Below are 26,642 nucleotides of genomic sequence, written 5' to 3'. Positions count from 1 at the left end.
TATGTCCGGAGCTTCCATGAAGTAATCCTGTCTGGGAAGCAATGGAAACACTTGCATCTGCAACCCTAAGCTGTTCTCAGGAGACCACATTGGGGGAGAGGCAAAGACAGTTTCATACCTCGCATATTTTGATTTTTTTTTCTTCCCCTGAAGTCTTCCACGCATAGCATGGTCTCTTTTGTGTGTGTGTGTCTCTCTCTCCCACCGGGTCTGCATATTTGCTAATCATGGAGATGTGCCAGGTCTTCTCTTTCCCAGAGGAATTGCCATAATTTAGATCCAGAAATAACAACATTCCCAGCCTTTTCTCCATCAACATGAGATTGCTGCATTTCCTAAATACTTCAAATTGTGCTTGAGTGCATGGCAGATGATTGCAGATGTTGCCACCTCCTTTCCCAGATCTCTTGTTTATTTTATGGCTGTAGATCTAAGCTCTGGACTTGTCACGCAGTCACAAAGAACGGACGTGTCCCCCCCTCTGTACCTCAGCATAAGCACAGGGCGGTGATCTCTCTGTCATTCTGTAGGACTCCACACTCTGCGGTGTCAGAGGGAAAACAATGGCTCTGATTAATGAGCTGCTGCCACCAAAGACCAAACAATTTTGACCTAGAGCTGCTTTCTGTGGCCTCTTTCCATAAATCTGCAACTGATACGGCGATCCCTATCATGGAAAGACGAGAAAGCTCATGGCACTGCACGCTCAGGGAGTTGCCTTTGAGCAGGTGTAGTCAAACTCCAAAGGTTATGTTTTGATTACCAAAAATCAGAGTGAAGTTCCTGTTAATTAACGGTGTTTTTTTAACTGTCAGCACACAAAGCAATCAGGTGGCCTTGCTGAAGTGTTTCTGCTGATTACAGGAGGAAATCAGAGTGACCCTGTGCCACTTCTTCAGGAAATGCTGATGCATCGATGGGTGAGGAAAAGTCTTGTAGGAACAAATCCCAAGAGTAGGGCCAATGTCTTATCTTATCTCCAAACACTCACCCTACTTTGCAGTTGTTTTCTCTGTGCTGTAGATGTCTCCTCCACTTGAGAGCAATGATTGAATTTTTTGTTGTTGCCACTGAGAACCTTTACATCCGAACTCCTGCCTCTGGCGGAGCTGCACACAACTTGTATCTGTAGCAGGCAGAGGGGAAGAATGGGTGGGAACTGCTCCCCTTTCTCACGAATCAGCTAAACAAATACTGGTCCTCTGGCTTGGAAAATCAACAAAAGCATGAAGCCTGCTGCGCCAGCAGATACTCTTGGGTTAACACCAGTGTTCAGATATTCTGAAAGAATCTTAGCCATCTCCCCCGATGAGTTACTGATTACTAATTTAATTCTGTATGAACTTCTTCAGCTTCTGTAGGAATGGAAGCTCACCGATGGCTAGCTACATGCCCACACAGGGCATCGCTGTGGCAGGACTCCCTGGGGGGATTCCTGTGTTCTTCTAGGTGGAAGCCAAGAGGAGGATATGCTTCTTGCAAAACGAAACAGAAAATCTTCAAAAGTTCCCAAGAGACCTGGGGGCAAGTGGGCTCTTTGCGTTTCTTGCCTAGATGGTGCGCTGGGCAGTTTTCAGGGTGGTGGGTTGTTCCCATTACAGGCTGGTGGGCAGCAGCTTGGCTGCCAGCTTGCAGCACATGGAGCAGAATCACCAAATCCCTGAATCACAGGATCAGCTAGGCTGGGAGAGACCTCCAAGATCACCTAGTCCAACCTCTGACCTACCACCTAGCACTTGCTGAAGTGGCATTTCCAGCTCGTGTGAGAGCAGGGCTGGGACAAGCCCTAGGCCCCTAAACCTTTCCGGGAAAGGCAGCTCGGCAGGGAGGGTGTGAGCATCCTGTGGGGCTGTGGCCCTTGACAGCACCTGAGGAGGAGGGCACGGCCTCATACATTAAGCACTGTGCACATGTGTAGGAAAAGATGAAGAGTTTAAATCTTTACAAACGACTTCCATTATTAGCCTCAATATACATATGGAGAATTGAGGCTTAGGAGAGCAAACAACCTGATAAAGCGAACTCCCTGAGCAAACCATGAAACGGGAGCGAGGTGATGAAGCCACGTTAGATCTGGAGGGTAAGCTACCTGCACACAGCCCTTTCTGACCCACACATTCCACATCTGCAGCCCATCGTGGGGGGTCTTTGCCCTCCCTACTGGCTCGGTGCCCATCAGGTGGCTTGACAGAGCACCCACTAGCCAGCAGAAAAGAAGAAAATGGAGAAAGAAGTTTGCTCCTGATTTAAAGCCAAGATCTTCAAGACAAGAGCATCCCTTCTTTGCTGGGAGAGTCAAAGCCAGCAATAATGCTTAATTTAGAAAATATTGTGTTTAGAATAGAGAGCATAAGGTATTTTATTAATGCATGAGTCTGGCAGAATCAAAAATGATATGTCCTTCTCCCACCCAAAGTCACAGCAAAAAGGAGGGAGAGGTGGGTCTTTTTACTTACTTGCTAATGTCCTTTTAAGCCTTTAAAGTAACAGAAAATTACTCAATTATAACAAGTGAAAGCTGATTCCAGGAGCTGAGGACCTGATAAACACACCAAATATTGCAAGGCTTGTGATGCCATAATGCCAGCAGTACTGTTTTCTCTTTTCATAGTGGGTGACCTTCAAACAAATCCTAAAATGATTACAGGCCGTTGGTTTAAACACACACGGCTTTTCACTGAATCCTTGAACTTTCTAATCCTAGTGGAAATAGGATTTCCTTGGGGACACAGTCATGAAAATACCCTTTAAAACTGGTACCTGTTTGTTTCCCAGATGCACTCAAGCTGTGTCCTTGTGATGAGGTTCCCTGGCCTCTCAGAGGACAGCACATTGTCTCTCCTCAGTGCCATTTAGTGCTGCAGACACAAAGCAGTTTGGAGAGACTGAGCCATCATCTGTTTGTCCCTGGCAGGCAGGACAGGTAGCAGCTCTTCGTCTGCACGATCCATATTACTGGCAACCATCTCATTAAGGGTGGTCAGGGCCATGCACATAGAGCCCACAGTGACCCCCCGAGCATTTTCAGAGCACAGATTATGTTCCTGATCTGGGCTCTGACTTTCAGAAACACTCCAAGTTAAGCATGGCTTACAAAAGTATTCCCAGTCTATTGTCAGCCGTGGACAGAGTTTTTAAATAACGTGTCTATGCCTCTCCCCTTTCCCTACTAAGTCAGCTCTAAAACCCTGACTTCCAGCCCTTCCTAATGGGACCTGATGTGTCCTAGGGCCCAGATCTGTGCACAAGAGTGACTTTACACACATGAATAGTCCCTGGAGTTCAATCATGTGCAAAAAGCTATTTGTGTGCCCAAATCCTTGTGGAATCAGGGCCTTGGTCTAACCTGCTTCATTTAGCTGTCAGCACAGCGGTCTGCGCTTTGCCTAGACGTTATTTTTTTGTCATCTGACGCAGAGGTTAGGTGCTCTTTGGTACTGTTCTTTCAGTTTTCCCCTCCTCTGTGTGCTGCAGTGCCCGAAAGGGATAAGAGGATCTCTTAATCAGGTACGATATTGACATTAGCTGTCACCACGTAGGATACCTCGATACGCTCGATCTCACAAGCATTTGTGAGCGCTCTTTTTGGCATAGCTACTGGGTAGTGACAGTGCCTAAAGGATGCTTGAAGGAAGACTGTTACAATGCGAAACAGAGATTAAAAATAGTTGTTATCTCTGCTTACCGATGGTCCTAGCACGAACAAGGCTTAGTGTGGGAGGGATGTCCCTCGGCCAAGCGAGATGGAGTTAGGAATCATCTGGCAGAGGTGAGGGAGGTCACACGTTACCCTCCTCCTGGGGATCCTCCCAGGTTTCATCTTGGCTATGGTGCAAAATCAGATTATCCCAGGAAAAGCAGTTTTCAATATACTTTTCTTCCCTGGACAATGTATCAGTCAACCTTCCACATTTCACTGCCAAGGACCCGTGTCGATGTGCTGTGTTTGGGGTTTTCTGCGCTGTCAGGAGCAGAATGTTAACCTGGCAGAGAGAATAAGCTCTTGGGAGCAGAAACGGCGCAGAGAGGCCCTGGTCAGAGGGTCTGTCCTGGCTCAGGGCTCTTCTTAAAGCCTCTCTTTAGCTCGGCACTGCAAGACTCTTGACCAGCTGTGGTCAACCTGCTTTGGCAGAGAGAGACATTTCTTAAAGTCCTGACTGTTTTCTTATGAAACTGAACACAGCAATCCTTGTGGGTACCTTCTAACTCAGGATATTCTCCAATTTTATGATTCTAAGTACAGAGCTAGCTGTAATTTATTTATTTAGTTAGTTAGTTTTGAGAAATGCTAGACATACTGATTAAAGCTGTAAAATTAAAATGAACTACATTAAAATAGTGAACATCCATGCAGCATACAAAGAAGGAAGAGCACCATAACGAAGCTACATGGCGCATTTAAGCACTCAGCTTTGGCTCAGGCATGCCAGAAAAGGCACACGCTGTGTTTAGAAAAACTCTCTGTCACCTGGCAGCGGGGATGAAATGTGTGTGGCAGAGGAATTTCTCCTCCTGTCCTCCATGGGGTAGAAACGCGCCGAAATTACTCTTTGCTTATTCTTTTCTTCAGCTCCTGAAGCCAAAATAAACTTTGAGAAAAAAAGTATCTCAGATGTCTAAACAGAATAATTGAAAAATACTTTTTTTTTCTCTTAGCAAAACCAGTCTCAGATATTATGAAAGCCCGAGCACTTACTCCCCGGTCACAAGATGAGCTCGGGGCTCTGCCCGCTGCCTGGCGCAGTACCCCGCACCCCTCCCACAGCATCACGCTTGCTCGTGAGGGACCTCGTGGGCCTGTTCAAAAGGCCAGCTCGAGGCTTCAGCTAATCCACTGTGAGCCCTAAGAACAATTGATGGCGCATGAGGAACCAAAGAAAGGATTATTCAAAACCCCAGGATTTTCTAAGTCAAAGCAGACCTGGCTGAAGTCAGCGCAAACAGCCCGGCGCGGATCGCGGTAGTAGCTGCGTGCTGGAAAAACTACGCAGGGCCCAAAGCCCCCTCAGCTGGCTAATTAAATGGCACTCAGCAAACATTTCCAAAGCTACACTGACCATTTTTTTTTGTTTTCTTTTTGCAAAGATCAACACTTAGCCTTAGGTGAGTGAAATTCCTCAGCACCACAGAACAGCACATGCCAAAGCTCAGACCATGCCACGTAACGTGCTTGTTACAACCCAGCTTGGCAAGGGGTTTGGACCCGATGATCTCCAGAGGTCCCTTCCAAGCACTCTGGGATTCTGAGTCTGTGACTCCATGAGTCTAGGGGGCGTTTTGCATCCACAGCATTACACACAATAGCAATTTTTAGGTAGGGCCATGCTACACAATGTCACCCTGGAGGGAGCTCATGTTGGCCAGGCTCCCACTTGCTCTCCAATTTATTCCTTATTCTATACAGGACATTAGAGACAGAGCTACAGAGCCATCAACCATGCAAAACAGGGTGTTGGGAGGTCTCTGATGGTGGAGCCATGGTCAGGACCAGTGCAGTGTGAGCTGCAGGTCTGTAGGGAGGCTCCGTGTGCCCAACAGGGGGGTTGAGGAACACGCTGTCTGGGCAGGATGCTCCCCGGGAAGGACTCTGGTGCCATGAGATGAGCTGGCCTCCGCTGAGTTTCTGCCGGGAATTTGAACGGCTCACGGAGGAAGCCAGGCTCTCCAATGTGGGAGTGATTCACTCTCCACGCTGAGAGAATATGCCAGGCTCAGAGCGTTTTACTTGAATCCAGCACAAAGGAGATGAGAGGAGATGGGAGGTGGGAGGCAAGAAAATCACTGTTTCATCCAGTTGAAAAGTTAAACCCTAATGTTTCTCTTTTTGTTAGATGCATTATCTTCACTATTCTGCTGAGAATAATGCCTCTTATAAGCCCAGCTAAAGATTTCTGGCTTATCAAGTTCAAGGCAAAGAAGATAGAGATTTGAAGAGCAGGAGGGGAAAGAAAACATACGGCTTTAATGTCAGAGCTTTAGAAATTGAGATACTTATCTAAGCCTGTTTTCTCCTTTCCTTGATTATGTTACTTTGAATTTGGACAAGGAAAGCAGCCCAGCCAGCCTCACTTCTGCTTCTTCTCAGTTTCACTTTCTGAAAGTGATATTGCCACAGATGAACGCTCCGATAGCAGGAGGGTTTCACGTTCGGCTTTCTGCAGGCAGCTGCCAGGAGCGCTCGGGGCGCGGGGCCGCGCAGCACCCACCTGCCAAAGCTCCTCGCTCCGGCCACGAATGTCAGCAGCCCCTGCACGTGGCCGTCTGCGAGGGCTCAGGAGCATCCCAGCACCTCTCAGTGCCCGTGTCTGTGGGGCTGTCACGGTGCAGTGGCTGTGCTCACAAGCTGTGTGGTGCGTGAGCCGCACCGAGCGCTCATCAGTGCAGCGGGGGTGAGGTGAAACCCGTCCTGATCCCACAGAGCCCTGCGAAGTGGGGCTGCTCGGGAGATGTTTCCTGAGCCAGGAGATGATGGTGATGGGGATGATGAGGAGAGAGGCCTTTGTCACTGCTGTCACTAAAGCCCACTGTCATGAGTGACCTGACAAACCTTGTGACGCCAGCACTAGGGATGGGATCTCAGACACCACTGCAAACTACCTGGCAGCACTAGTTTTAATTTTATTTTTTTACATTTGCCTCAAACAAAGCAGCTTGCTGTTTGGTTCCAGTGCAGTATTTGTGAATGTTTCTTCGGAAAACAGGAGGCTTTTGATGTGTTTTTAACATAGCAGATGTTTCATGGCTGTGAATCAGAAAGAGCTGCTCCCAGAATTATTGTTACCTCTCCTCCCATTGATTACAAGGTAATATGTGAGCTCATGCACCGAGTTGTTTCCCAAAGACCTGATTCCCACCAGTTCTGTACGTGTGTAAAAACCTTTTGAAATGAATCTGTTGTTCTAAAACTGTAATAATCCAGTAACACAGCCAGCTCTAAATAAAAGGAAGAAGACTATTAGCAGAAATACAGGTTCCCCATGTTAGAAAAGAAAGAGATGAATAAGGGAAAGAAAAACAAACTGAGGGGATCTCGGTAGGTACAGTGTGCTCAACTGAATTGCAGCAATATAAATTAAACCCTGTGTGGGCCCCCAATTTAGGAACTATTTACAAAACAAAAAGCTTTCCTCAGCTGCATTGTGCCCGTTCCAACCGTACTGAATAGCCTGCCTAACCATGGTTTCTTCTTTATTTGTGTCAGGTCTTGCTGAGGACGAATTTTTTGAGAAACCGACGCTAAGCATTGCAAAAAACCAGATTGTCATCTTACCAGGAGAAACCCTAAAAATAAAATGCAGGTAAGGATTGCTCGGGCAGTGCTGGATTCCCTGGGTTGTAGCGATCCCCTTGGCACAGCACAGCTTCTGGGGAGGGGAGAGCAAAGATTGCTGCACAGCCATCGTCTGGCAACTGGAGCAGTTTTCCCTCACAGGTGTTTCTGAGTGGAGGAGAATGTGCTGGGCTGTAACGGAGCAGGGAGGAAGGTCTGCGGTCACCATGCAGCCTGACCTCGCTCTTCACACTGTAAGGGGGCCCAAGAGAAGCCCTGAGTCAGTGCACGAGTAAGCTTATGGAAGGGGTTGTACCTTAAGGACATGGCTGTAAGATCCTCATCTGAAAACAGGTTCCCATGCAGCTCTTCTGCAGCTAAAGTCACTCCTTTGCCCCCTGTCCATAAGTAAATGACAACTGAGATCATCACACTGTCATTAGCTCATTATATATACATATATATGTATAAAGCTTCACATATTAATACATTCATGTATATATAAGACCAAAATGTATGTATAAGCTTAAACTTCCTAACCTCAAATACTGCTAACCCACAAGATGACCATTAAATAAGCAGCAGTTACTACGTGTACATGCAAAGACCTGATCTGCTTGAACTTACAGCTTTAAATCAAAGATAACCAGGAGTTGTAAAAACCAGAGCATTAATCACAAATTGTGGCAGCTCTTCAATTCTTGACACAACGTGTGAAAACCAGCCATGCAAGAAATAAGCAAAGTTTTGGTAATGCCTTGTGTTTGCAGGGTGGTGGACCTCTGCAAAAGGAGGATGTAGGGTTTTGGTCACAACCAAGCAGTAAATGCAAAGAGTCAGAGCACTTTCTGCTCTATCCAAACACACACAGGCTCGCGCGGTCACACAAAAGGCCTCAGACTGGGCTGAACACAGGTGTCACTTGTTCTGAGTGTGATTTCAATGCCACACTGCTGGGAGAGGCTGTTTTTCAGTTTCTGCAGAGAGCATTGTAGGAGAGAAGGCTGAAGGTAATCTAAACTATCACAGTTTCTCCCTCACACACACCTTTTTTTTTAAATCTTCTTGCAAAGTCCCCTTGACTGTAGCCAGGACGTGGTTGGTTTCTTGCAACCCCAGTTCCTGGAGACAGTAAGAGCAATAGGAAGGTGAATCTAAGCTGTAGGTTATGCTGACTCATATATCCCTTCTGATTTTTTTCCTAGTCTATCTAATTCAATGTTACGGTGAAAGGTAAATTGACTCATGCTGTGTAAATTTGTGATGTCTTCTGGAGTGTAAGGTAATCCTCTTCAAAGTACCTCCAGCTATCTGCGTGGCTTATGAGGTCAAAACAACCTTACAATGGTATTTTTAGCTTGGCAAACAGCAAGGATGATGGCAAGAAAGTTTAAACAGTCCTTTAAAATCTCGATGCAGTGCTTCATAAAACATGATATGTGGACACGAGGTCAGTGTGGTGCTGCAGGCCAATTAAACCACTACTTTGCAGCAGTTCTCCATCCACGGCCTTTTTCATCTCTAGCAACACCCTGTTTTCTCGTACCACCAGATGAATGAATAGATGGAGAAATTATTAGCACTTTAACTGTGCTGGCTGTGTTCCGAAATTGCTTTATGGATGCGAAGCAATGAACCCCCCAGCAGGGCTGGCAGGAAGCAGTACCTGTGATGCTAGCAGGGAAGCAGAGGCCCAGAGCGCTTAAGTTGCTCGCCTCACCCAAGAGCTGGGGCTGGAAGCGAGATTTCTGCACTGGGAGCGTGAGATCCCTGACCCAGACCCCGATGCCTGCCACCCGCTGACACACCAGCTCCGAGGTCCCTCCGGGGAGCAGCAGGGCTCAGCACGAGATGGCAGGCCGAGCAGCCAGCTGCTGGAGGCTGAACTCGCCGCGTTAATGCTCCACCTCCCTCTGCCTCCACTCATTGGAGGTTTTTGGCCAGGATTTCCTCATTTTTGGCAGCCTGGCCCAAACATTCAGCTACTGCTGTGACTCCCCTTGGCCAGCTGTGTGAAAATCCAGAAGCAGTGGCCAAAGCCTTCATCTTCCACCTGGATAAAACGGGCAGGTGGAGAAAGCGGGCGCATGTGAGGACGCAGAGAGCTGTGAAGCCCCGATCTGCTCTGCGGGTTTCCAGCCGTGGCAGAAACCAGACTGGGTGAGGGCAGAGGGGCAGGGACCTGAGCACTGGGTGGGAGCTGAACGTGAAGTGGCAGAGTTCATGTTCAGGGCCAGGAGTCCCATTTCTTGACAGAAGGGGTCATTACGTCAGTAATGACGTTAATAAGGTAGGGAGAGAGCACTGGAGGGACCTCCCCGCCACAAAGCAATCCGGTGCTCTGGAGGCCAGGAAGCTGCTGTGACGGACGAGGTGGGGCCGTCCAAGTCCACCGTGCACCCAGCGGGGGTGAGGCTGCCCACCAGGGAGGATGTTCACGCTTCTCCCAGGGTTCTCCTTCTCCTACGTGCTGGGAATAACCTGGAGAGCTCAGCCCCGCGACCACATCATCTCCAGGAAGGCGACAGAAGGACGGGCAGAAACGGGGGCCAAGAGGATGTTTGCTTAAGTGTCACTGAATTTGCTGGCAAACGCCTTCCCTTACGGCACCGACTGCACCGCTGCAAAGCCACTGGCACAGAAAGGGTCGTCGGGGCTCCTCGCTGACTGGAAATGTCACACAGCTCGCTAGATACACCGAGTACTAGCATCTCTGCGCCAAGGAGACGTGTCTAGACCGGATTTCTCCCTGGCGACACTCAACTGGGGAAATCCAGAGCTCCTTACTCCTTCCTCAGCTCAGCCAAAGCCGCTGGGTCACTGGGAACTCACCGAGGGAGGGAGAAGGGGTGAGGGGTCCGTCAGAACAGCACGGCAGGAGGGCACTGCCTCCCTCCAACAGCAACACGAGCTCCATCTTCCCCAGACGAATCCACAGCCCATTGCTCCCGTCCCCACTGGTTTCCACACTGACCAGCAACAACTACTACAACAAGACCATACTCTTATCACAAAGCAGGCTCAGCCTGTACTGGCTCTTCCCCAGGGACCTCAGAGCACATCCCAAGCAGGACAGGGCTCCAGGAGCTCCTGCCACCATGCTGTGCCCTGCTGGTTTCGGTACAGCACGACCAGCACAGCCAGTGCCCGTTGCTGAGCTAACTTGGGTCTGCTGAAAGCTCCCTCTGAGTCCAGCAACAGGTTGTAAAATGGCTTTGCTTTTTGTCAGTCAGCTACGTAAAATTGCGTTTGACACTAGCTGTGTTCATAAATAAGGCACGGAATGGGTCAGGTGGGTGAGGTGCTGTATCTATCTGTCCTGCTGGTTTTATGTTCTGGCTGCCGTGACGAGGGGAATGGAAAAAAAAATGTGTCTTGAGCAGATATTCTAAGATCTGTAATCTGATTAGTTCCAGACCCTTCACAAAATCAAGATTGAGTCACTGCTGATTAAACAAGAAAGGTGATGAGAAGTTACATAAATGTTCTCTCTACATGCAGCCTTAGAGTTAAAAGAAAGTATAAGTTAATGTAGCTGTTAAAATATGCAAAGTCCTCAGCTTGGAAGAAACATATAATTTTATCTGGTGCTTTCAAATGTTTGAAGTGCCTAAAACATAGCATTATAAAAACAAACTCGTGTTCAGGATGTCTGCTAAAATAAAAATTAAGCTTTCCTCCAGAAGTTAGCTTGCCACAGCTCCTAGAGACCAGTTCTGGAATTCCCCTTGTCCTGTTGGTGAGCGTGGTGTGATCCCCCTTACTTTTTTATGGCTGGTAATGCAAGCACCCCACAGCCTTAATCATTCATGTCCAAATGACAGGCTTAGGAAGATTAGGAATATCGACAACACTTGGCGAGAAGGAAACCCAAGTTTTTTCTGCAGTTGTGACCCTGCCGTTAATTTCGGTGCGTTGTGTTGACAGGGGAGCACCTTCGGTGAGCTGGCTTTTGAGGGAGGACCAGAGGGAAGACCCCAGGGTGCACCTCAGCAGCTGCCGAAATAGCACGCAGCAGAGCTGCAGCACGCTCGTCGTCAGGAAAGTGACGGCCAACGACACCGGTTACTTCACCTGCATCCATGACGACTCCCCATCCAACAAGGACCTCATGGCCAAGATTTACGTCTTTGTTAGAGGTAAGAACTTGGCTTTCTTTCGGTTTTATGCCTTCTTGGTGACCTAAACTGTGTTCGGCTGAGCTGTTGGATCCGTGCTAGGTACAACAAGCCACCCAACTCAGCTTTCCCAAATCCCACCTCCCCGCTGACCCTGCAGGCACCAGCTCTGGCGTTTTGCAGAGGCTGGGTTACACCTGGATTGTCAGGCCAGCTCAACTCACGGGGACACGGATGTGACAACCAGAAATTAGCTGTCTTGTTCAATTCCGGGACTTGAAAACTAGAAAAAACTTGAGAACCTGCCTGTTTCTGTGTGCCAAATAACTGACACGCTGATTCCTTTAAACATCTTTTATGCTCTTTTACTTTTAAGACTAAATTCTTTTATCCTAGGGGGTTTTGCTAGCAGAGTGCTTTTCCTAAGATTCACCCTCAATACCCAAGTCTTCCCCTTCCTTCCCAGGCATGAAACTCCCTGAGAAGGGTTTTTGTAATTCCTGTCTCTCCTACACGTTTGTGTGCAGCTTTGTCCTTCACATCCGTGAGGCGTACTTAGCAAAGCTGGATGACCGCACTGTACATATTTTCCTGGCTTTTGTAAAAAATGGCCCACTGCTCATTTCTGTTCTCTTTGAGCTGCCTCTCCTCCGTGTGTCAGAATCACTGAGTTCAGATCCAATAATAAATGGAAACAGAAACTTCAGAGGAGAGTGGTCTGCTGTAATCAAGTGACTAACACACCGAACAACCATGTCAGTAATGGGAATTCTTCTTAAAATATTCCCAGAAAATGCTGATATTTTTTCCCAATCTATTTGACAAACGCATTGGTAAACTATTGAATCATCTTGGATCTTCCAGGCTGAGGTTGTGAGTGATTAGACAAAGGAGCTAACCTTTTGGGGCTGGGACAGGGGATGGCATGAGCTGCTTTGGTGCTGAATAGGGTTACTGTTCAGTTCCCCACGCATACAAATGAGTTAATTTAGTTTTTCCAGTAGCTGCTAAAATGGGGTTCTTGAAGTGTTGGGAATGAAACAAATGCTGGCGATGCAATGAGCTGGATGTGATCTGTGCAGTTCAGTGAGCTGTCTGCCTGCAGGACACACTTGTGGATGGGCTGGGCAGCTCCCACAGCCTCACGGTGCTGCTAACCATGGTGAGACCAGCACGACGCGTGACTCCCATCACCAGGGGACCGTGGTCTGCCCACACAGCTAAATTTGACTTCTGAACTGCTAGGTGAACACACCTGGCTGATGCACGTGGATAAGATTTTCCTGTCTCTGTATGTCTGTTGAAAATAGTCCCTTTCTGCCCTCATCCTGCTTTCCCAGTAAGTCTTTCTCTTATCGGAAAGTAGCTTTTTGGTGTTACTTGTTAGTTCCTGCAGTCACTTTTTTTCTGCCTTTCTATTTCCTTTCTCTTATTTTTCCTTGTTACTCTAAGCCCTGGTTTCTTTATCCGCCCTAGTTCTTGTGCTGAGCTGTTTCCTTTTCTCATTACACACTGCTCAGATGCCCCGCATCTAATATTGTTAACCCAGCCCAATGCCTACACTTCAGGAAACAGTGTATTGAAAACTCAATTCTCTATCCTGATTCAGTGCCCTGGCCAGCTACCCGGGACTTCATTACTCTACGGCGGGAGCACGTGCAGGAAATGTTATGGATCTTTTGGGACTGCCTGAGCATTTTCCTTAAGAAAATATCTCAAGTTATGAAATGCTTGCTGGCGATGCACTTGGAGCAGTGCTAATCTAAAAAAAAAAAAAATCACAGGATGTCCTCTTGCTAGCTTGAGCCTGCTGTGCCAAGGTTCTCCCTAAAAACAGCACTGCGTGTTTGCTCTAAATCAATCTATTCTCCTCTCTCAGATGCAATTTCCTCATGTAATATGCCCTCCCCGCTCTAGAAACTCTTGCCCAGAGTTTTAAAAGTCCTGTGCTGTAAAAGTTTTGAAGAAAAAGCGTACAGAAATTGAGCCGCTTGTGCTCTCTGCTCCATGTCCTGCCCAGCCAGCTGCTCGCCCACCACTTCCAGAGCCCAGCTCGGGCTGCGAGGCTGCAAGTGCCTGCTGGGACCTGGCCTGCCAGGCTGGGGAAGCTGCTTGAAACGAAGCTATTTATACCTCTGCATGGATGCTGTCCGCAGGGCGTGCTCTTCTTCCCCTGTAATTCCTGTGTGTGTTTGCTGGATGCCAGCAGGCTGCTCTGGGGACAAGGAAAGTGTTGGCCAGTAAGGGAGCTGTGAGTTGTGGAGTTAAGGAGGGCGTTCAGACCATACCCATGATTTTCTTAACTATTCAAACATGCCTTTGTAAGGGATTTGGTCTCACAGTGTCTGGGCATCACTAAGAAAGCCATCGGCTGTCTCTAGTGAAGAAACTCACAGCTCCCAGTGAGTGCCAGACAAAGGAGAAGTCCAAAAGACATCTCTCTGCATGTTTTGTGGAGAGAGCGTGCGCTCGGCAGGGTGTTTATAGGACTGAGCCAGGTGGAGTGAGAAAATATTGAGCCAGACCCTGAAGGCTGGAGATTCCTCAGAGGTTACGAGCCATTATTGCCAAAAAAGGAAGGGGAATGGTATTTTTTCCCTTCATTCCTGGCCTGCTGCTTGACACCGAAATGAGAACATGATTGTATCGGAAGCCCTGCTTATTGGCTATTATTTCCTGTGCCTGCTTCTGTTTTTACAGCCTCCCTGGTGGAGCTTCTAAGCTCTGTCAGAATCTGGCACTCAGCAGCTCTCCCCCGGCGCAATTGAGCCGTGACCCCTGCACATCAGTCAGATCATAGGGGACCCGAAGGCAGCAGGGTCAGCCCCCATGCCTCGGCTGCGCTCCGACAGTCTGCAGGGAGGCAGAGCTCAGGACCTTAATCCTGAACAATTGTTCCTGAAGCCTTTTCTGCTTCCTGCTGCAGCTGCAAGTCCCAGGGACTGTAACTAAAAGGCAGACAACCCCCTCCTCCCGTTGCCCATCTCCTCGTTGGAAATACGACGTAGCTTAGGGCTGGACCAGAAATAGTTGGGAGTTTCTTAATGTGGTCGTTTAACTTCATTGCAACTCTGAGGGGAAACCTCTATAGCGAAAGGCAGCTCGGGTGGATGACCCGAGAGCAGCCCAGCAGCTCTCCCGTGGCCACAGTCAGTGAACAGGGGGACAGAGACAGCCACCCACCATCTCCAGACTCAGAAAGGCTCGTGTGGACAGTGTTTCACTGCAAATGCTGTGAATTTGCTCCTGTCTCCTGCAATTACCCTTCCCAGCCTCATGGATGGTCCCCGTGGGGGACACACTCATTGCCACCTTTGGGATTGCTGGGCCCAGGGAAGGGGCAGGCTGGCTGTTGTGTGTTCTGATAGAGACCCCTCTCTGCTAGGTTTTCTATAGCACATATCAAATTAAACATGGCTTAGAGAAGGAGGAAAACAGAGACAAGAAGATTTTCTCCACCTTCCCCAAGTGCTGTTCCAGACCGCAGCCTAGACAGAAGTCAGGACTTGCAGCTCTCAGCTATCCGAAATCCTGTTACTGTCAGCAAAGCAACTGCCTCCACGTAAGACAGCCCTCGGTGTGTCGGCTGGGAGAGCTCCCTGAGAGCTGAAATGCTGCCTCAGCTTTTGCTGTGCTTTCCCCTCGCAGTCCTTAGCTGCAGTATGGGATTTGCTACCCCTTCCTGTGCCACTCAGTCGGTGAATCAGCAGCATGAGCTCAGCTCTGCCTTGCTTCCCTCCATCAGCACCTTGCCCAGCATTATTACTGTGGTAATTGAAGCTGGTCACATCTTGCTAAATACTGCCTAGAAAAGTTCCTCCAAGTTTCCAAGCTGGGCTTGGCTTCCCGTCCTCACGCAGCAGTGGTGCTGCTTTGCTAGGACAGTCAGGGAGAGCAAAACATGGGGAGAGCAAGTCAGCAGCAGACAGCCTGTGTTATTTCTATGCAAAGCAGGGCTGTTGCTCCGGTTCTTTAAATAAGTAGGGCTATGATAGGGCTGGTTCACAACGACTTCAAAACCAACACGAGTCTCACCACAGAGCAATATACGTGAGCCCAGGACATCAGTGCTGGCGGCCACCCAAGAATAACTACTAGAATAACTAATTCCTGCTTGTGCCTTGTGTTGTTCACTCTTTGAACACGCAGATGGTAAGCATTTTAACTGCATCTTCCTACCCATGGTAGTTCAGCTGCTGGTGTTTCAGCATCTCAGTGTTATGGTCAATTAGGCACGTGGCAGGGTTGAGGGACTCATTTGCTTCCATACATTTGGTTATCAGCACCGATGTTCCCAGCAACATGGTGTAAGTAGGAGATATCCCTGTGCAGAAATCGTGTTTGGGCTCCTTTTAAAGTTCATACAGACATCATGAAGCACTGGCACTTCAGACCCAAGCTGTACTGCTGCACTGCCGGGCTCCAAAGCACAAGAACTGGAAATGAAATTGCAAGCAAGGCAGACTTCTATGTGGGATCTCAAGTCCTGTTAAGGACTTGTTAATCCTGTTAAGGCTCCTCGTGAAATTTGAGGGCTGTTTAAGCCACCCATGTGAGCACAGCCCACAGAAGAAGGAAAATCTTCCACTACTTGCTGTCTGCTTAAATTCATCCAGCCTTTCCTGCTCGCTCCTCTTCCTCCGTAGCTAAGTGGAAGGGAAGAGGGATGCATCCAAGCTGCTTGTCCTGTCACAGCACGCATCTCACTACTCGTCAGCTCCAGCAGCGAGACGTCCCCAAGGAAGGACACGAGCTCTCTCTCCTCGCTGCTGAGAAGAATGAGGAGGGCAGGTGGTACAAGTACAGCACCAGGGTGAAGTGTCACATCAACCACAGCCTCCTCTTTATCACATGGGACAGCCCAGAGATGGGAAGTCCATCTTCTTCATCCTTCCTCCCTGAGAAAAATCTAAAGAGGAGGGAAGTGCATGAAAGCACCCCTCACATGAGATCATATTTTGGTTCCGACATTCTTTGAAGCCGATTTCTGCCTCCTTAATTCTCTTGACAGTTCACAGAGATAATCTGAATGTGAGAAGCAGAAATGCAGGCCCGGGGTGACAGCCTCGACTTGGGCTTTGGCTTGCTTTCCAGGAGATATTACCAATGAGAACAGAGTTGGAGCTGCATTTCTTCTTCCTTTCAAGCTGGAGACACCAAGACAGCTACACTTGCTGCCAAACACTCAGCAAGCCAAGATAGGCAAACGGTGTCCTGTCTGCTCGGTGTGGAGCCCAGCAGATAAGCTGGCTGTCCTGTGCAGACTGCTGGACGGCTTTGGCACCAGATCCTAGTCAGCAGTGTTTAGGGCCACATGACGTGGGAACACAGGCTGGGTCAGCCCCTCTCTGTTGTTCCTCAAGTATTAAGGACTGGGTCCAGAGGAAAAATAAGATCATTTCAGTTCTCAATCGAGACATTCAGTGTCTTCACGCCATACCCTAAAGGACCACTTTGAAGTGGAGGAGCCTTGTAAGATACAATGCTGAGTGAGCAGCACGACATCTTGGCACTGTGTCAGTGACAACACTCACCATCCCAGCAGGAAGAGGTAACTGTCCCCTCCTCTTCATTAATAACTCCTAATTGAAAGCCTGACAGCCAAAATCACCAGCACACTTCCCCCACTTCTTCCTCCCCATTGCCTATCCACCCAGCAAGCACTAACTGCCCAGCTTCACCCAAGCTCTGCGGCTGGCAGCAGCTCATGCAGGAGACTAGTTCTTAGTGATGGGACTTCAGTGATCCTGGTGAATATTTCCTACATCTGTATCTGCCTAAAATCTAGCGTTATGGATAGCTACATTCCATGAATTCATCTGATGCTTGAAATATGTTTCAGCCAAAGTATCGAGACTTGGGTTGTTTTTTGTTGTTGTTCAATCCATTTTGGCTTTTTTGTTGTTATTGGCTTTTCCTTGGCATTGAAAAGAATTTTGCTCCTACAATTTTTCGAAGTAACATTTTGTAAAGTACTATTTTTCTCTACGGATATTCCTGTGTTTCTGACAGCAATCTCCAGGAGAAGAATGCATTTCATTTGCCCAAAGCAGAATGCTTCGTGTTGACTCAGAATGGCTTCTGGGGCCTTTGCAGTTACTTTTGTTTTGCCTACAGATAAAATATTCTGCTTTCTGTTTAATCTAAACATTCCACCACCAATTCTTTTCATTTCCCTGCCAAACTGGAAAGTCCTTTATTTTCAAAGGTCCGGTTTCAAAACAAGTGACTTTATAGGAGTTACTGCTGTACCTAGAAGCAGCTTTGATAGTTTACCAGGAAGAACGGAGCAGACCAGGCAATCTCCCTGTAAAGCTTTCCCAAATGCTCTGACCTCTGTGTCACTTAACTGCTAATGATCCTATTAACGTAGGGAGCAGATTGTTCTTGACCTTGAGGAAGACAAACTTGATGGGGTTTATGTCAAAAAATTAACAAAATGACCTGGGAAACTCTTATCACCCAGACTTTCCAGCAAGTCTGCTCTTCTAAGATATGATGGGTGGAAGGGAATAAATAGGGTGAGAGAATTACCTTTAGCAGGAACAAAGAGAAGCACAGTGAGTAGCTGACGGTTGGACTGAGTGATCTTTGCAGGTCCTTTCTGACTGAAACTCAGAGAACAGGAATTTCACAGAAAGGAGCAGCAGTGGATGACTGGCCTCAAAGGCCAGTTAGTGCCTCGTCTCTCTGGACTGATGGATAGTATCTGAAGGGAGAGGTGGTGTTATCTCCACGGCTTAGATATGATACAAATATCATGAGACAATTTGCCTTCATGGTGTAAGAAACATGAGCAGAAATGAAAAGTACTCGAAATTCTGTACAAAGTCTTGTGCACATGTCTCAGGAGGATGTCCTGAACACGCAGGCAGGTGATGTAACGCCGAAAAGCAAGAAGCTGGAGGAGAGAGCCTGGCTCTACGGCACGCTGAGCTCCTAGGGTGGGGGCTTTCAAGCCCCTCAGCTTCTCCAGCTGCCAGGACGGGGCCTCGAGCCTGCGGGAGGACGGAATTCAAATGGCAAGCGAGCATGACACACTTGGAGAGCTCCCCCACTTCCTGGTAGATAGGCACCTCCAGCACAGATAGCGCTAAACAAAAGAACAGATGTCACCGTGAGGCGAAGCAGTGCTGTATCTGTGCTCACACGCTGTCACCGTGCAGGCCCGGAGAGGGAACTGCACGTCCCCGGGTGATTGCTCTTACACCGCCGAGTTAAAGGGGACCCTCCCTCAGCTCATCCCAGGCAGCAATTAATCTCCTCCTAGACAGAACGAGAGTTTCAACATGAAGGGCTTCTCCGCCCGAAGGAAAACAATGTTCTTGTAGGCACTTGACCTTTGAGTTGCTTTTGTGTGCAGCACACGGGATTTTTCTGTCCGGTCCCATCCCTGTGGCCGGACAGCAGCAGGCCCCCTTCCCCGCCGCTGCCCCGCTGCCTCTGCTTCCTTGGCTTGGCTGTTTGTGTTCCTTCTTCAGCCAGGCTGGGTAAACAGTAACACCCTGGCCTGGCTGCAGTTTCCTGCAAACTTCCACTGACCTGCAGAGCTAGACAGCCAGTCTGAGACCCAAGGGAAGGGGCCTTTCCCTCTCCTCCGAGCTGGTGCTGCAGCTGATAAGTCCCTCGTGCGCAGCTCTTGTCTTTCTTCACATATAATGAGCTTTGCAGCCTGCAGTAAATTATTCTTTTTAACTGTCCGATGGGAATTGATGGTGTTTTCTTATGGGTAAGATTCATAGGGCATATTGCCTTCCCAGCTCAGGAGGAGGAACAGATGTGCCAGGCTAGAGGGAAATACCCTATTTTCATAAAGCGTTTCTTTGCCGAGTTTCTTCCTTGGAGTTCAGTGCTGGTAAGAGCAGAGTTTCCGAGGCTTGTATTGCAGGACAGCACCTGTGTTTCCCATGCCACAGCTCTCCAAATGGCAGCAGTTGAGTGCGATTGATTTACACCATCTGGAATTTGAGATCTTCCTTGAGGTCAAGGTTATCATTTTTAAAGCAAAGTGACCCTGTCCCTTTTGTTTCACAAAGTTCTGTCTCTAAGAGGCTTTTTCACAGTGAGTAAATTGATTGCTGATTAACTTAAGCTGGTGAGCACGTTTGTAAAGCTGGCAGTGACACTCCCAGCCTTCCAGCAGATCATTTTTCCATGCCACAGTCAGCCTGAACTGCTTAGGAGTTTCATGAAGGATTCCCTTTTCTGTCTGGGTGTATATAACAAAACTATCAGCTGGTAGTTGATGTCTATTCAGCATTTATTCCTTGTCTTTTTGTTAAGCTCCAAAGCTGAGCCACTTTACATTTGCTTATCTGGTAAGTGAACAGCCCAGCTGCCTGCAAAACGCTCCTGCCCAAAGCAAGTGGGGTTGGCTGGCTCCTGCTTATGTGTGTTTGTGAGCAGCTGGGATGAAGCACGAGCAAACTGCACGATGCCCGGATCTGTTGCCCTCTGTGCTGGTCCTCTTCGGGGCTCAACAATATTATTTCTTTTGCACAGAGTTTCACAAAATGTCTGCCTGGCCTCACTGACAGACCCGGAGTTATTTGGTCGGTGCTTGATCCCCACCTGCAACCCTTTGCCGTTCATTCCAGGGCTGCTTTCCACCAACAGCCTTGTGTTAAAGCTCTCGTGCCAAAGCTCAGCCCTGCAGGCAGCTGCCACTTTACCACCTCCACCTCAGGAGCAGCCCCGCTACATCGATACCTGTCCCCTCCTCTTTGGTGCACAGCGAGCTCTTTGGGCTAAAGCCGTAACCTGGATAAAGCACCGAGCTAACAAAAATTAGAGATGCCTGCTTACTGCACAGGGCTGTTACGCTCTAGGAAACCTCAATTACTGTAGGAAAGAGAAGAACCCATAAAGATAACGTTTTTCTCTTCTTTTCAAAACAGAGAATAATGACAGTGAGACCTGACATCTACTAGAGACTAACAACCAACTGCTTTTCAAGCCATCCCCTCCTTTCCCAGTCCCTTCTTTACAACCCAGAAGCTACCTTTTGCTGTTGTTAATTGCTGAGTGATTTTACAGCACTATCCAGATTTCAAATACTGATTGTAGAAGGCTGGCTTTATATATATTGGCTTCCAATTCGGACTGCAACTTATGATCTGGGATAGTGTAATTCTAGCTATTGGCTAGACATATGGCAATGCAGGTGGAGGCTGCCATTAAAAGTCAATCAGGAATGAAATACAGTTCCTATTATACATACTATAAATTCATGCTTCCCATTTAGGTATTTTCCAGTAGTTTAGTAGCATCACAATGAGTGTCTTTTCCATTTACAGCTGAAAAAAGTGGATTATTTTTAGTCCTGGTGTGAATCCGAACATTTGGTAGATGTCAGTCCTGGAGGTGGGGAGAGACGATGGAGGAGAATGAGGTTAAATAATTGTTTGTTTTCCATGAACAGGAAATATTTTAGAGAAAATTTATTCTGTTTTGACTAAGGTGTTTGAATCATTGCATAATTCAATGTTTTCACACATTTTAGGGCTATTTAACTCTTTTGCTTAACCACCTTCTTTTGATTTATTGCTTTTTAAACAAACATTGATATTCTGAAATTCCTTCAAAAAATATTGGCAAAAATATTTTTTAATTCAGTGCTCCCATCTTTTCAGTTGAAACATTTAATTAAGACTTGATCCAGGTTTGTGAATATTTTAGTATGAAAAAGCTCCTTTTTCATAGCAAGTTTCCTCTTGGCCTGTACCCTTGTCCCATCCCCCGTCACGTGGCACATTGCTCTTTTCTCTTCTTACCCAGAAAAGTAGATTTGAATATGCCTCCCCTAACACTTTTTTGCGCTCCCAGTTTTTGTTGCAAATCTGCACAAATCTACTTCCTCTGCCTTTTTCTATAGCGAATGATCCAAGAACATTGTCTTCTTCTAAGCAGAAAGGCCGCTCACCGTTCGCACACGCTTTGAATTTGGCTGTAAAAGTATCACCACATTTGATATACTCCAAGTGTGGTTTAGCTGGAGAGCAAGACTGCATTAAGCAGCATTAATGCCCACAGACAAACATTAAACATGTTTGTAATGTAACTCAATCTAAGAATTTAGCAGTCCTGTTTGGGAAACTGCATTAGACAAACTGTAGTGAGTGTAAATATTTCATATTAGTTTTAGGGGTTGGAACAAGCTACAGGGTTGCGGTCTTGAGATCAGGTTTCTCAGCTTGAGGCTTGATTAGATCCAGTGCCTGCCTAGCCAAAAAGTTCAGACGTGTATCTGAAACTTCCTAAATGTGGGGAGATTAGAGGTCTATTTTTTATTCTAATTAGTGTCTCTCATATAATGTTTCTGCAAAAGCCCTTACTCCAAAGTACATGGTGTTTTTTTTATAGACCAACACAGAAAAAAAAATGAATGGCAGGGAATAAAAGTTAACATGAAAAGACATTGCTTGAAAAGATAGACATCATCCACATTGCTGGTCTTTGTCTTCTGTTTCACTGCCTCCTGTTTAGTTCAGAAAGTGTGCAAAAAGAGCACTGCAGTGCCACTGACAGCTCCTTGTCACAGCTCCCCATGTTCATCATGCATCCCTTGTACCTGCACCGTGACCCAAGTGCCTTTTCTAAAACATCTTTGTAACATTTGCGACCTTCCTTATACACACAAGGAGCTACACCAGCATTTGATCTCATCATGACTGAAGCACTTGGTACATTCCAGCTGCTAAGAATCCCATTTCCAGTTCTCAGAGCTAAAATGAAGCTATCAAAAATCCCAAAGTCAACAACCCCACTTCCCTGTGCCAATCCCTACCTCTCACCCTTCATGTTTTTGTCAGGGGAACTCTGCTGGGTTGTGGAGAGGAGCTCTGCATCCAGCTCATGCTTTGAAGATTAATTCCAAGGGAGAGAACTCACGTATTTCCCTGACGTTCCTTGAGCAAGGACTGTTGTCATCAGTAAAGAAATGAACACTGACAGCGCCAAATGAATGACCTGCTCCCAGGCGAGTTACCAGCCATGGGGCAGCGAGATAAACCACCTCTCTGCTTTCCTTTGTCAGGGGAGTTGTACTTCGGAAGGGAGGAGCAAACCCAAACCCCCCACTCCATGTTCAAACCGTTCTGCAGGTCAGCAAGAAGCAGCACTGATTTCAAGGAGATGAAACCTCCCCGAGCTGCTGGATGATTTCCAAAGTCACTCACCATCAAAACCACGCACCCACTTAAGTGACATGGTGGAAACCAACGACTAAATAAAAATTCAATGCAAGCATAGCTATAGCATTTACATATAAAGCACTTGTTACCCAGAAAAATTCAACGTACTTGAGCACTTCACCTCCTATTTAATTACAATCCAGTATGGAATATGACAGCTCCCTACTAGGGTCCAAAGGGTGAACACTTGTTTCAAACTAAAACTGGATCCCCACTGATTTGAAGCAAAATACTGTTTGCCAGGGATGGGGTACTGGAAAAAGAGAAATTCTGGAGACTTTTGCCATTTATTTAGACCCTTTGTTGAGAGTAGCCAGAAGACCCAACTCCCAGAAATTGGAATTTTGAGAACTCCACGTACAGGGATTTTTTTCCTCACTAGCTAAAAACATTCGAGAAATATTTTATCATCTTTTCCTGGGAATTTTAGAGCATTCCCAGTTCTTCTAACAGATGACGAAGGGCGAGAGCTCTGATACAGTAATGCAGGCTTAATGGGATGAACAGACAGCCTTACTGCAACACTCTTCAACTAGGGCTTTCTGTAATCACAGAACAGCTGCCACAACAGCCCTAGCTGTAAAACGAGAGAACGAGAACATGGGCTGAGGTGAAAGGGTAGGGGCCAGCTGGCCTGATACATCGGTGCTAAACCAAGATGATCACACTGGTCAGACTCTGAAACACAGACTTGGGTTTGGCTTCTGTGTCGGAGAGGCACTCGGTCACCCATGCTGTATTTACTGGAGATGCTGTCACACCGTGCTGCAAGCTCAGCCCAACGTGTGCCAAAGAGCCCTGCTGTCTAACTGGGTAGCATGGGGACTTTATAAGCTTTTGCACAGGGACGTGCCACTCGGGGCAATTTCTGGATGCGCAGTGTGGCTAGAGCCACCAGGCAATAAGTAATTGATTTTTTCTCTGTAAAAAAAATCCCTTAATGTTATATCAGGAATTAGAGAGGAAACACAGCATGAGGATGCCAGGGTCGTTCAGGAAATACATTGATGATCTTCATCAAGGAGGACATTTTCCTTATTACACAGCATTGCAGAAGAGGTCACCTATGCTGTGGGTGTTTCCCTTTTCCAAAGCCATAAAGCGTTTGGCCATTGTTGAAGGCCTCCTCCAAATCCATGGAGATGATGTGTCAGCCGGGGCCAACTGCGTTCATTACCAGAGCAGCCCACTGGGGAGCAGTGAAACAGGCTTTTGAAAACTGATTTTAATTTCCTCATGGTACATCCTTGTGTAAAGTACTGTCAGAATACTTCAGAGCACATTTTTGCAACAAAGATTATTCACAATCCTTTCATGTCAGCTACTTCCCATGTTTTAGGTGAAGCCATTTGTAGCCAAAATATAATTAAGTGTGTGGGGGCAGGCCATGGATAAGCCGGTTGAGGTAACCGTGCAGCGCGTACATCCTTCCTTATCAAAAATGTAATCCAAAGGAAAAGTGGTTGATTGCCTGCTCTGTGTGGTGTAGTTTGGATTGCTTGAATTAGCTGAATGGTGTTTGAAACCATCAGAGTATCAAGTCGAAGAATGCTGTTTGGAAAAATCTTGAAGGTTTTGGGATCTCACAAATGGTCTTTTATTGTTCTGATGACCATTGGTGTATTCGTACAATGGAAAATCAGTGAATGAGACTCGGAAGCTTTACTAACTTAAACTACATTAGATTCCTGTTTATTTCAGCTGTGCATGTCTATCCGGTCTGATTTATTATGGCAAATCTGCAGAAGGTCCCACAGTTCCCCAGGGTGTGACAGGTTGCTTCCCAGCCAGGTTATTAGGCTGAGTGCATCACCTGGCTGCCGTGGCACGTGAGGTGTCAAATCGCTTGTGAAAGAAGTCGAGAGCACCACGAAGGCCCGTGGAGCTGATTAGTAACTTTATTTCTGCAGATGGGGAATAGACAGGAAAAGGAGCTTTTAAAAGTTTAGACTGCAAACCAGTGAAATTGAGTTGGAAACGGGATATTCTGCTTCTTGGTCACTGGCTATGAATAACCCCTAGATGATGTTATCATTTGAAAACAAGATACCGCTGGATGTCTTGTCACACGCTGCAGGGTTTGGTACGGGTGGCTGGTGACTGGGATCCCGGCGCTCAGTGGAGTCAGTTGTGCCGATCGGTGTTCTTCTCTCCGCAGACTACAGAAATCCCTTTGTGGAGATTCACCCGGAACACCCCGAGATCATCTACATTTCGGATGAGACAAAGACGGTGGTTGTCCCCTGCCGAGTTACTTCTCCAGATATCAAGCCCAAGCTTACCCAGGTAAGTGCCCTTCAGAGAAACGCAAACAATTCGGAAGTCTGGGCTGCCACCACCATGGGTAAAAATGTGAAATAAAATTTATGAAGCTAGGGAAGCTTCAGAAATAAAATAGCAAAAGTACTAAAAACCTGGAAGCACTGTTCTGCTCTCGCAGTGTGCTATCACTGAACTGTGCACGAGGCTGGGATTAGGCTGAGCTTATCAAATGATTTTCCCATCTCATGGCTTGATGCTCTGCCATAAATAGACAAGGACAGATGACAAAACACTATTTTTCTTCAAAATTCCTTCTACGACATCTGGCTATTAGCCACCTCCATGAAGGCTTACTCTCACACATCTTATGCCTCGAACCTCCTCAGAACAGTGGCCCATTTCTGCTTGATTTCAGAAATTTAAACCAATTTTCAGCCTCAGAAATAAATGGCTCCTGCTTCCTTCGGCAGCTCTCGCATGTGACTGTCAAGGCTCTGTGCAGGCCAAGGCCATTTTGTAGAACACAAATGGGAATTTAGGGTCCAGGGCTTCCTCAGCCTCAGTCGGAGGGCTTTAGGGTTGCTCTCTGGAGATGCTGTGAGAGATGCGCTCGTTTTGCTGGATGTGGTGTGATACCAGGGTGGGGAGATCCCGTGCTGGTGGTGGGGTCTGCAGGCCCTCACCCCTCCTGGGCCAGGCGTGTGCTCCTCCGCAGGGACTCACGGTGGCCCGACACAGCGCTGCCTGCTGCCGACACCAGTGGCAAACTTCCAGCAGACGTGCACAGGGACAGCACGAACCTTATTGCTTTAGCAGATCTCTGTTTTTAAGTTTTGTCAGTGGGGATTAAAAGGCGGGGAATAAGGCTCCTCTCCATGTGTAGCTTATCGCTTTAGCCTGGATAAGTGTTATCGCCTTCTCCTTGGCTATAAAAATGAAACATCCCCATCTTATTTCAGCCTGCTTCAACCAAATTCATTGCTGGAATACTCCTGCTGACTTCGGCACAGTCGCATGAGCTTAAATACGGCCTTGGAGCCTCAAGAAAGCAGCCCTCCAGATTTATCCCCTTATTTATAGGCAACCCTGCTCTCCTGTATGTGAGCTAAGCTCTCCCCTGGTTATTTCTTCAAACACAACCTCAAGTCCTTTACCTTGCTGCAAGCTGCTGGGGCAATGAAATCTTCACTGAAATCTCTCTTTGGAATTGCAAGGAAAATTGTCCCCAAACGATTTTACCCCTTCAAGGGCGAGCGGCTGGGCGGTGGGGAAGGGATGTAGATGCTGAGTGCTGCTCCCCACAGGGATCCTTCCAAGGCTGGGAGCCGGAGGGACGTCGCTGCTCACGAGACCATGCTCTGGGAGCTGTGTGTTGGCTCCAGGAGCCGCCGCAGCCAGCCCCGGGCCCCGCAGAGGGAAGGTCGCCGCTTGTTTTGCCCTGTCTGGGAATTTCGTAGCGCCGTGTGGAGCCAAGGTGGCGGCTTCCCATGCGGAGAGGAAGCGGGGTGGGAGAAGGGGTGGAGGTAAGGGTGGGGGAAGAGAGGTGAATAAGGCGAGCAGACTAATTTAGAACATCCTCTTCTTCCAAATTTAATCTCCTACGGACAGCGGACTTCAAAGGGAGGAAAGCCGCTGTGACTTCCTTCGAGCAGCATTGACGTTTTTTGTTTGGTTGTTCAAATATATATTTTTGAATATTCTATGAAGATGTTTAATATGTGTGCGGTGTTGAAAAGGGCCTCAGAGTAGGGTTATTTTTTCTTTCCCCTTTCCCTTGCCATTAGGGAGCAGAGCTGCCAA

The 26,642-nt window shown here is 47.5% G+C and overlaps 1 protein-coding gene across 2 annotated transcripts in view; it reads left to right on the top strand.

The window, feature by feature from the left end:
- Positions 1 to 26,642, top strand: part of LOC116494267 (vascular endothelial growth factor receptor kdr-like) — a 131,503-nt gene that overhangs the window by 27,486 nt on the left and 77,375 nt on the right. For both annotated transcript variants that reach the window (XM_032196039.1, XM_032196038.1), the window contains exons 2-4: positions 7,202 to 7,298; positions 11,198 to 11,409; positions 24,739 to 24,866. In XM_032196039.1, the coding sequence (XP_032051930.1) occupies positions 7,202 to 7,298; positions 11,198 to 11,409; positions 24,739 to 24,866 (437 nt within the window). The remainder of the gene's footprint in view (positions 1 to 7,201; positions 7,299 to 11,197; positions 11,410 to 24,738; positions 24,867 to 26,642) is intronic.

This window comes from Aythya fuligula, chromosome 13 (assembly GCF_009819795.1).
Source record: "Aythya fuligula isolate bAytFul2 chromosome 13, bAytFul2.pri, whole genome shotgun sequence".
Classification (NCBI taxonomy): domain Eukaryota; kingdom Metazoa; phylum Chordata; class Aves; order Anseriformes; family Anatidae; genus Aythya; species Aythya fuligula.
This window is presented reverse-complemented; position numbering and strand designations above follow the sequence as displayed.